This window comes from Haliotis asinina, chromosome 1, assembly GCF_037392515.1.
Source record: "Haliotis asinina isolate JCU_RB_2024 chromosome 1, JCU_Hal_asi_v2, whole genome shotgun sequence".
Classification (NCBI taxonomy): domain Eukaryota; kingdom Metazoa; phylum Mollusca; class Gastropoda; order Lepetellida; family Haliotidae; genus Haliotis; species Haliotis asinina.
In genome coordinates, this window is record NC_090280.1 from 80,550,427 (window position 1) to 80,560,771 (window position 10,345).

A 10,345-nucleotide genomic window follows, 5' to 3' on the forward strand; every position below is an offset into this window, starting at 1 on the left:
CAATTAAGTGAACATTTTAAGTATAGGTACAGCTCATTTTTCGTCTAAACTTTGAATGGCTGTGGCACAAAACATTGCAATTTATGGACATGGTATGGATATTTCAGCACACGTAAACAGGGATTGGTTGTGTCTCTGTATTCTAGTTTAATGGGTACTACATCATGGAGATATGTTATGTGCACTGAAACTTCTGATTTTTTAACACACTGCATTGCAGCAGGAATCGGTAGGTACAACCAGGTTTATATCCTAGGTTGCAGCTTGTGCAAGTAGGTTAGCATCTCTTAAATCGAGCCCTGATGTGGAGAAAGGCTGTGTGACTGTGAGAAGTTTGGTTTATTGTGGTCATATTATATGCATGTAAATGCAGTCTGTGGCTTAATCTCTAGCTCCAGTTGGATCATGTTCTTTATTGTATTTATTTCTCTAACTTATCTAAATATATATACTCTTCAAAAAGAATACGGGAACCTGAACTTTGAAGTTTGGTAGAAAGAAAACCCATTAAGGAATGTTACAGTGACATTCATCTCGTGTATGCAGCATCATTTCACGTTATCACCACATGCAAACACAATGCATGGGAAGCACATGCACAACGTGGGAGCCTCTTACATGTGCATGAGGTGTCATTATGAATGTTTTGAAAGTTTTCTGGGCTGGTCAGTAAATCACTGTAGACCATTTTTTCTGATAATTTTCTTGCATCTGTGCTTGGTCAGGGATTTCATGGTGAAATCACACACTACTGACTGAAAAATGTAAACCTGAAATTTTCATGTCATACTCCCGTCACCTAACAAGGGGGATAACTGAATGAACAGCTTTGCTTTGAATGAATTGAATGTGGTGATGCATTCTCAAAACATCTATTATTATTGTACCAACTCTGATTCAATATATCTCCCAATTTTGACAGTCATACATAGAAAGTACAGTTCCCCTACTTTTTTTTTAAAAGAGATATAGCTTAGGTATGACCAATCTACTGCAAATATTTCTTGATACAAGTTTTGGGTAATATGAGTAAAACCAGCTGTTTTGAGCACCAACATTGATGTTACAACGTGGTTCTTCCTCTATAATGTCAGTGGATCATGCCTCCATTCTGTTATAAAGTAACCTGGATGTAGCTTGTTTAGGACGTGACATCGGAATTATCTCTCATTATCTCTTCACTAATTGGCACAGTGGGGAAGCTCAGTGGCTAAAGCATTCACTTGACATGCCACGGTTTGATTCTCTACATGGGAACAATGTTAGAATTCTGGTCTCCCTTTCCCTGATATTGCTAGAATATTGCTAAAAGCGGTTTAAAACCATATTCACTCACTTATTCATTACAATGTTTGAAGCCCATTTCTGGTTTTCCCTGCCTTGATTTTGTTGGAATATTGCTCTAAGTGGTGTAAAAGTATACTTGCTCACTCTGTCGTCTAAGCTTCACATCTATGCCCAATCAAAAGACAAACCACCTTTTCAGGACCTTTTCATGCTGTTTCAAAGTCGTGACTTGACATAAATGTTTCTGAAGGTCTTTATGAGGATGAATTATCTTTCAAAGATGCTGTCTTCAGGTTTTACATTCTGGTTGTAATTAGGAATGGTAGGGTAGTCTAGTGGTTAAAGCGTTTACTTGTCAAACCAAAGACCCTAAGTTTGATTCTGAAGCCCATGTCTGGTGTCCTCCATCATGATATTGCTGGAATATTGCTAAAAGTACCATGAAACCACTCAATCTCTTTGTATGTACTGAACAGTGCAGAAACTATCATGTTAGAGACATTGTTCAAAGCCTTCATCATTGCAAAACAGAATGAATTCATTGGGAACTTTTCGTAATGTTTTAACATGTATGTCCTCAAAACAAAGCTATGTCAATAAACTAGCCTATATATTTTATATAGGGAGGCTCAATGTACTGAATGATTTATTATGACCGAAATGACGACTTGACTCTTAAAACTGAAAATCAAACTCAAATTCAGGATCAATCCTTCAGTTAACACCTATGCCTAACTATACCACATGTCAAAAGCTGTTTTACTGCTATGGAAGCACCAACAAGTTTGGTCAGTCACAGTTGTTTATTATATACACCTTGCTTTTCAAGACAAGGAAAGACTTGGTGGGGTTTTTTCACAAAAGAAATGAAATGGTTTTACATGGCCCACTTTTGGTCCTTTGAAAATGTTAAATTTTGATACTGATGGACTGAAAGTTATCAAACATATTCAGATTCCTCTTATCTAGCTTTTGCATTGTTACACTTTCAGTCTGACTTGATTGATGAGTGAAATGGCTTAATTTTTCCAATTTGAGATGAAAACCATTGGATGAGTAAGTCCATGACCTTGCGCCTAGATTTTTGAATCACCTAGTGTTAAGATGGTCGTAAGCACCATTGACACTGACTTACAACCCCCTTTGTGGTAAGAGAAGTTCAAATATCTAGGCCCAAGTGGAATTGTTAGCCATGTGTTTGTTTTGTTTGTTTGTATGTCTAGCATTGAAGTTAGGTCAGGTCTTAAGCCTCCTTTTGTTAAGATATTAGAAAAACGTTGCCCCAAACCAATCATGTCCGCCTGAATGCCTTACTGCATCATTTATATCCTTACGTATTAAGTTAGAGTTTCACAACTCTGAAACACATATATGTTGAAATGATTATAGTTCTCACTCATTAGAACTTACTGGATAATAATCATAGCATTTTCAAACTGTTTTTTTATTTTCCTTCCTTGTGGGTGAAAAAGAAGATCTTCGAAGGGCTTTGTGATGTATCCTTGTTCTTGTGGGCATTATGTTATCAACATGTGCATGTGAGCATATGTAAATAAGCGTTCTCAATACCTGCCTGCAAGACTGCGCAGGACAGGTTATTTCCGGCTTGGACTGGCAGATTCTCAAATTCAGGTTAGCCCGACAGTGCAGTATGTGAAGATATTTTGTGGACAGGCAAGTTTTGTTCAGGGTTGGCCAGTTTTACATTTAACCAGCCCTGTGGTCTGGCTGAAAGTTTTGTTAGTTTCATACCCTGGTTAAATCATTCGTTATGTCCGATCTAAATATCAGTGCTGTAAACATTATACAAACAACATATGTGTCTTCCGTGCTCCTGATTTATGGGGGTTTGGGATTTATAATTTTTTTGCTGCATCGGCAATATTCCATTATTCCAACTATGTCAAAGTGGCCTGTAAATAATTCAGGTTTTGCTAGGCATACAGATAGGGTGCGTTGCAAACAACCAGTTGCTTTCAAGCGATGTACAGTGATACGGAACACTTTCTGCCACTTGCAGTCGTATCAATCGCTGGATGAGGTCGCTTCCTTGTCAAACCAATATGGCGGCTTAGGAAAATTTGAATTTGACCACTCAACAAAATTGTTCAGCTGTCAAATTGGCAAAAACCAGCTTACATCCCAGCATCCTCAGTTTGTTTCACAGGTTCAATGTAATCATCAACAGTCATACAAAATCCATCGCTCTTCATCAACTCTTCTACCATGTTCTTTATTATCGCCAGACGAGCAAATCTGATCGCTGTGCCATTTTTGGCACTTCAAGCTGTTTCAAGCCCAGAATAAGTGATTCATTTGCTTACTCTAAGCGATTTTCAGCTTGCAACGCACCCATAGTTAGTAGTGTCACCTGTATTCACAAACTCGTGTTAGCAGTTTGCTGTAGACTAGAATCACAAAGATTTCCTTGAAAACATTTACCTCAGTTACCATGGTTACCTGTCATATGGAGCTTATGACCAATGTATACTTCTTGTTCATGTGTGTATGTTGCTAATAAAGGTTTCATGAATATCTTTGTTTTTGTGTCGAATCATTGTGGACAGGTACAGAAGCTGGTTGACTTGGAAGATTATCTGTCTTTGTCCAAGTAATGGTGAAAAACTTATGCTATTATTGGACTGAGGACATGGGTGGCACAGCTGTGTAGATCACAATGGTTTGCTGTTTAGATTTGCATTCTTGGGCTAACCAGAAACCTGTCACCACACTCAGAAATAATTTCGAGCCATATAGTAGCAGTCTGTAAATATTTGAGTCTGGACCAGACAATCCAGTAATCAACAATATGAGCAACAATCTCCAAAATTGGGATACAGTGACGAGCTGAGTCAGACAATCACTCTAGAAGTCTAACCAACAACTTCACACAATCACACTAGAAGTCTATCCAACCACTTCACACAATCACACTAGAAGTCTAACAAACCACTTCACACAATTACACTAGAAGTCTAACATACCACTTCACACAATCACACTAAATGTCAACAATAAATGTGATATACATAGATGAACTTTGAATGCTGATCCTACTCTACAGATAGTGAACAATTTTTGTTTGTTTATGATATCATGTATGATATTATGGCTTTGTGATATCTGTCCATGTTTGGACCAGACAATCCAGTGACTGACGTCATGAGCATCTATGTATACTATTTGTATATGATGACATCTTTGAGACCAGAACGACCACCCAATTCTTGTAGCTTTACAAATTCTACTTCACTGGGCATATTCTTCACACCTTAAGTAATTCAATCAAAAGTGAATGTATGTTGGCTAGAACTTCCAGGTAATGTAGGTGTATCAAATGGCTCTAAATGTTGTTGTCAAAAAGCATTTCATTAAATGTTTCTTAAAACAGAAAGTTAAGCCACTGAACCAGAAGTACATCATTAACACATTTAAACATGGTGAGGTCATTTATATGCTAAGGTAGATGCAACTTTTTGTGTGCTGGATGGGCACTTTAAACATGCTAGAACATGCAGAGAAGCAACTTCTTCAATATTTGTTTAGTTTGAGTGAAATGAAACATTGTCAGAAAACGGCAGAAAACAAGGGTTCTGAAATACACTCGCACCATGGTTGAATCCCGTTTCCAGACACAACAGCCTAGCGCAGATGGAAGACCTACTTCCCATGCAGCTTGTGGCAAGTTTCCTCTTAAAAGAAGCTACAGACAGTATTGAAACCTCACAACTTCTTCTTCATGCCACAGCTCCTTTCACAAAGCAACCTTTACTAAGGTTAACCTTAACTCCCATTCTTTAACATTACACTAAGGATATATAAATCTAAGGTAACCTTAGTGCAATGTTAAAGAATGGGAGTTTAAGGTTAACCTTAGTAAAGATTGCTTTGTGAAAGGAGGCCCAGACCATTAAGCACTAACGGCAGATGCAGGGCCATTGCATGGTTATAAGATGGTGAATCCATAAGAACTGTTGGTCACCGTCTACGGGTGTCTCCCTCTGTCATTCACACACTGAGGGAGATGTTTCAGGCCACTGGAAGAGTACAGGACAGACTTTGCTCATGAAGACCTAAAAAACATCAAGGCAAATGGCTGATGAGTTATGTTCCAAACCCATTGGAACCAAGTCACAACTGTCTGTGCCCAATTGCCACAACTTTCATGGGCTGTCTGTCTTCCGCATGCACTGGGCCGTTGTGTTTGAGCTCTGGAATCAAACATGGTGCTGGAGTATTTCAGTATGCTTGTTTTTCACTGTTTTTGGCAATGTTTACTTCCACTCAAACTGAACGAATATCGAATCAGTTGCTTGCACTGTGCTGTTGTGTTTGAGCACTGGAATCAAACAGGGTGCTGGAATATTTCAGTATTCTTGTTTTTCACTGTTTTTGGCAATGTTTTCTTCCACTCAAACTGAACGAATATCGAATCAGTTGCTTGCACTGTGCTGTTGTGTTTGAGCACTGGAATCAAACAGGGTGCTGGAATATTTCAGTATCCTTGTTTTTCACTGTTTTTGGCAATGTTTTCTTCCACTCAAACTGAACGAATATTGAATCAGTTGCTACACTGCATGCTCTAACATGTTGTTTAAAGTGCCCATTACGCACACAAAAGTTGCATCTACTTTAGGATATAAATGGCCTCATCACATTTAAGTTTATGTATGACTAACAAAGTTTAGGGTCTTCCCATATGTTTTCTTAGTAGTATATATAATTTTGACAGTGACAAACTAACCCAATAAATTGAAAAGGAGCCAAGAGAGACCAGAGATTCAGCCTGAACCTCAGGAAATCTAGACTTGCTTCATTTAAGGCTAGAGCATTGCAGAGAGGGCTTGGCAGTAGGGAAAATAATGTGGTTCAGGGCCTATGAGACAGACATATTTCCTATGAAAAAGTGGTATCATTAACCTGCAAGTAATATGTTGGAGGTTCTTTATCTAGTTGTCACAGTCTCATAGAAATGGAAAGGTTAGAGGATGGAAATGACTGGTACTATATTGGTTTCTGTGAACACCTTATTCCATATTAAATTTTTCTTTTTCAGTACCCTTGTGACAAGTTCTTAGCTAGGGTTTCCACTTCAGAAGTTTCTTGAAGAAACAAACGAAGATGTATGAACAATACAGAGGAGGCTGTTTGATCCATTTTTAAAATATGGAGAACCAAATACAGATGACCATTAGTACACTTAAGGTAGAGTCAGGAGGCCTAGAAATGTCTATGCAGTGGATGAGGGATGAAAAGCCATATCTGTGCAGCACATGTGGTGCCCTATTTACTTCGCCAAATGACCTGCAAGAACACACGAACAACCCCTGTGATGTACATGCATTTCAGTGTGGTCTGTGTGATGAGGAGTTTACATTGTTTAGTGCCCTTCAAGAACATATGAAGAGTCAAGGTGTTGATGGGTCTTTACATGGTGGAGCGTGTAAAGACCTGACTTCATTTGATGACCATCAAGCTCACACAAACATCAAGCGTGAAACACATGCATTTCAGTGTGGTCTGTGTGACATGGAATTTCCATTGTTTAGTGCCCTTCAAGAACATAATATGAAGAGTCATGGTGTTGTTGGGTCTGTGCATGGTGGAATGTATAAAAAACTGACTTTGTCTGATGACCATCAAGCTCACACAAACATTCAGCGTGAAATACATGCATTTCATTGTGGTCAGTGTGGTCAAGAATATGGTTTGTTCACTGACCTTCAAGAACACATGAGGGGTCACAGTGTTGACAAGTCATTGCAGGTCAGAGGACATGATGAAGAATTTACTTCAAGTGTTCAGCAGAAATATAATGGGGATCAAAGTAGTGCCAGAAGATTACAGAGTGGAGAAGGAGATCAAGAAGTTACCTCAAACTGTGACCTGCAAGAACTCAGTGTTACGAAGCCATTGCAGTGGGAAGATAATGATGAAGAATTTACTTCAGCAAGCATGCAGCAGAAGAGTCACAGTGGTGCCAAGCCATTACAATGTCAAGAGTGTGGTGAAGAATTTACTTCAGCAAGTGATCTGAAAAAGCACCGGAAGAATCACATTAGTGCCAAGCCCTTACAGCGCAAAAAGTGCAACAAAGGATGTACTTCATCAAATGACTTGCAGAAACACAAGAAATGTCACAATGGTGCCAAGGCAATGCAGCATGATAAAGAATTAATTTCATCAAGAATTCTGTGGAGACGCAAGAGACAAAGTGTTTCTAATCAATTCCATTGTGATGAATGTAAACAGAAATTCACCTCATCAAGTGACATGAAAAAACACAAGAAGCGTCATATGAGTACCAAGCTGTTAAAGTGTGCTAAAAAGATTCCTCTATCAAATGTTCTGAAAAAGCAGCAGCAGAGTCAGAGTGGTGCCAAGCCATTGCAATGCAAAGAGTGTAGTGAAGGATTTACTTCAGCAAGTGTTCTGCAGAGACACCAGAAGAGTCACAGCATTGCTGTTAAATTTCAATGTGAAGAGTGTAATGATGAATTTAATTCAGCAACTGTTCTGCAACGACACAAGAAAATTCACAGGGATGCCAAGCTTTTGCAGTGCAAAGAGTGTAATAAGGAATTTACTTCAGCAAGTGATCTTAAAAAGCACCTGAAGAATCATAGAAGTGCAGTTCCATTACAATGCAAAGAATGTGATGAAGAATTTACTTCAGCAAGTGATCTTAAAAAGCACCAAAAGAGTCACAGAAGCGCCAACCCACTGCAGAGTGATGCATGTAATGAAGAAGTTACTTCATCAACTGGCCGACAGAAACACCAGAAGAGTCATAGTAGTGCCAAGCCATTTCAAAGCGATGAGTGTGATGAAAACTTATGGTTTGAAGATAGTGATGAAGAATTTACTTTAGCAAGTGTGCTGCAGGTACACAATCACAGTTGTGCCAAACCATTACTGAGTGACGAGTGCGATGAAGAACTGACTTCATCAAATGATTTGAAAAAACACCAGAAGAGTCATAGCAGTGCTAAGCCATTACAGTACAAGGAATGTGATGAAGAACTCACTTCATCAAGTGATCTGAATAAGCACAAGAGGACTCACATAAATACCAAGCCATTACAGTGCAAAAAGTGTGATAAAGAATTCACTTCATCAAGTGATCTGCAGAAACACAAGAAGAGTCACAGAGGTGACAAGCCATTACAGTGCAAAGAATGTAATGAAGAATTCACTTCATCAAGTGATCTGAAGGAACACAAGAAAAGTCACAGAGGTGGCAAGTGCAGACACTGTGATAAATCATTCACTACTTCACGTAACCTGAGGAGACACATGATGAGCCATAGTGGAGTCAAGCCTTATAAATGTAATCAGTGTGGTAAAGCCTTCAGTCAGACATGTAACCTTACTGCACATCAGAGGATACACACTGGAATCAGATCCTTCTTGTGCAGCGTGTGTGGGAAAACCTTCACCGAATCAGGAACTCTTACCACTCACATGAGATGTCACACCGGGGAGAGGCCTTTTACATGTGAGGTGTGCGGGAAGGCATTTACACGATCAAATCACCTCAAGAGACACGTGAGATGTCACACTGGGGACAAACCATATAAGTGTAGCGTTTGTGGAAAACCATTTGCACAATCAGAAGCTTTACAAATACACTCGAGGACTCACAGTAAAGAACAACTTTACAAGTGTGATCCATGTAAGAAAGAGTTTTTATCTTCAGCTCAGCTAGAAAGACACAAGATAAGCCGTCATAACCATGTCGTAGAAAACTGTCATCGTTGTAACGAATGTGCAAAAGTATTTAAGCGACCATCTGACCTGGAGAGACACAAGAGATGTCACAGTGGCAGCAAACCTTATGAATGTGATGAATGTGGGAAAAGGTTTGCACAGATGGGAACGTTGGTGAGACATGAGAGGTGCCACAAAGAAGTCCGGCCCTATCAGTGTACGAAATGTGACAAAGCATATCTACAGTCAGGCAGTTTGCGAGACCACATGATGGCAGCACACTGCACGGCCAAACCTACCAAGTGTAGTAAGTGTGAGAAATCTTTCTCAAGGAAGGCTGACTTAGAGAGACACATGAAGCTTCACAGTGAAAACAAGCCTTTTAAGTGCAATGAGTGTGAGAAAGCTTTTATACAAGCCAGTTGCCTGGCAAGACACATGAGGCACCACACTGGGGAGAAGCCTTTTAAGTGCGACAAGTGTGGGAAATCGTTCACCCAGGCGAGTTCTTTGCAGACGCACAAAAAGAATAACTGTAAATTCAGAGTCAGAGTAGCATGTGTAGAAAGGGTTGAAATTATGACAAGCGATTCATCACAGACAAGCGATTCATTACCGACAAGTGATGCATCCTGAAATAATATTTGAGTCATGGAAAGATTAATTGTAAAGTTCAGATGTGTAGCAAGCCAATTTTTTATGTGTAAGCCTGACAGGTTACTTAGTTTTACATTTAGATAGTGTTAAGGGCTTGCCAAACTTTCATGGTGATCTTTAGCCAAGTCATGTTTAAGCCCAGGCTAGCTATTCTCGAAACATTAATAGCCTTACGAACTTCTTAAGCCCATTCTTAACACATTGGCTACGATCAAAGTTACGATTTCTTATGGCTACGAACGTTTCGAGAATAAGGGCACATGCACTTTGTTTATGATGGTAGCTACGCCCCTGAAGATAGTGTAGTCAGTGTAATTAACTTTAGTGATTCAGTGCAGACAAGCAAATCGTCCTGAAATCATTTTAATCATGGTGCAAACAGAATAGGTACTGGAGACAGCTTCTGTGGAGTGGTTAGACTGGTAGATATCCAATATGACCTGCAAAACCTGTGACAAATTATGTATATCTGTAAAGAAATGTTTTTGGTTTTTCCATGAAACAAAGAAAGGCTACCAAAGTTATGTCTTCTGTTTTGAGTTTATACTATTATACTATGTTTATACTAGTATATACTGTCATGTAAACATTGCCCAGTCAATCTAATGAAATATATATTTGGATCATCATGATCATACACGGCAAACAGCACCTGTTGTAGCTGCTGGAGATGCATGTGCTACTCAAGACT

The 10,345-nt window shown here is 39.2% G+C and overlaps 1 protein-coding gene across 1 annotated transcript; it reads left to right on the plus strand.

Annotated features, from left to right (window-relative positions):
* Positions 1-6,453: 6,453 nt before the first annotated feature.
* LOC137276160 (zinc finger protein 420-like) lies at positions 6,454-10,101 on the plus strand. Its single transcript, XM_067808211.1, has one exon. The coding sequence runs from the start codon at positions 6,454-6,456 to the stop codon at positions 9,631-9,633; it is 3,180 nt and encodes a 1,059-aa protein (XP_067664312.1). The 3' UTR covers positions 9,634-10,101.
* Positions 10,102-10,345: the final 244 nt, after the last annotated feature.

Bases quoted from the DNA above. Each gene is read 5' to 3' on its own strand.
- LOC137276160 (XM_067808211.1), top strand. From the start codon at position 6,454: ATGGAGAACCAAATACAGATGACCATTAGTACACTTAAGGTAGAGTCA.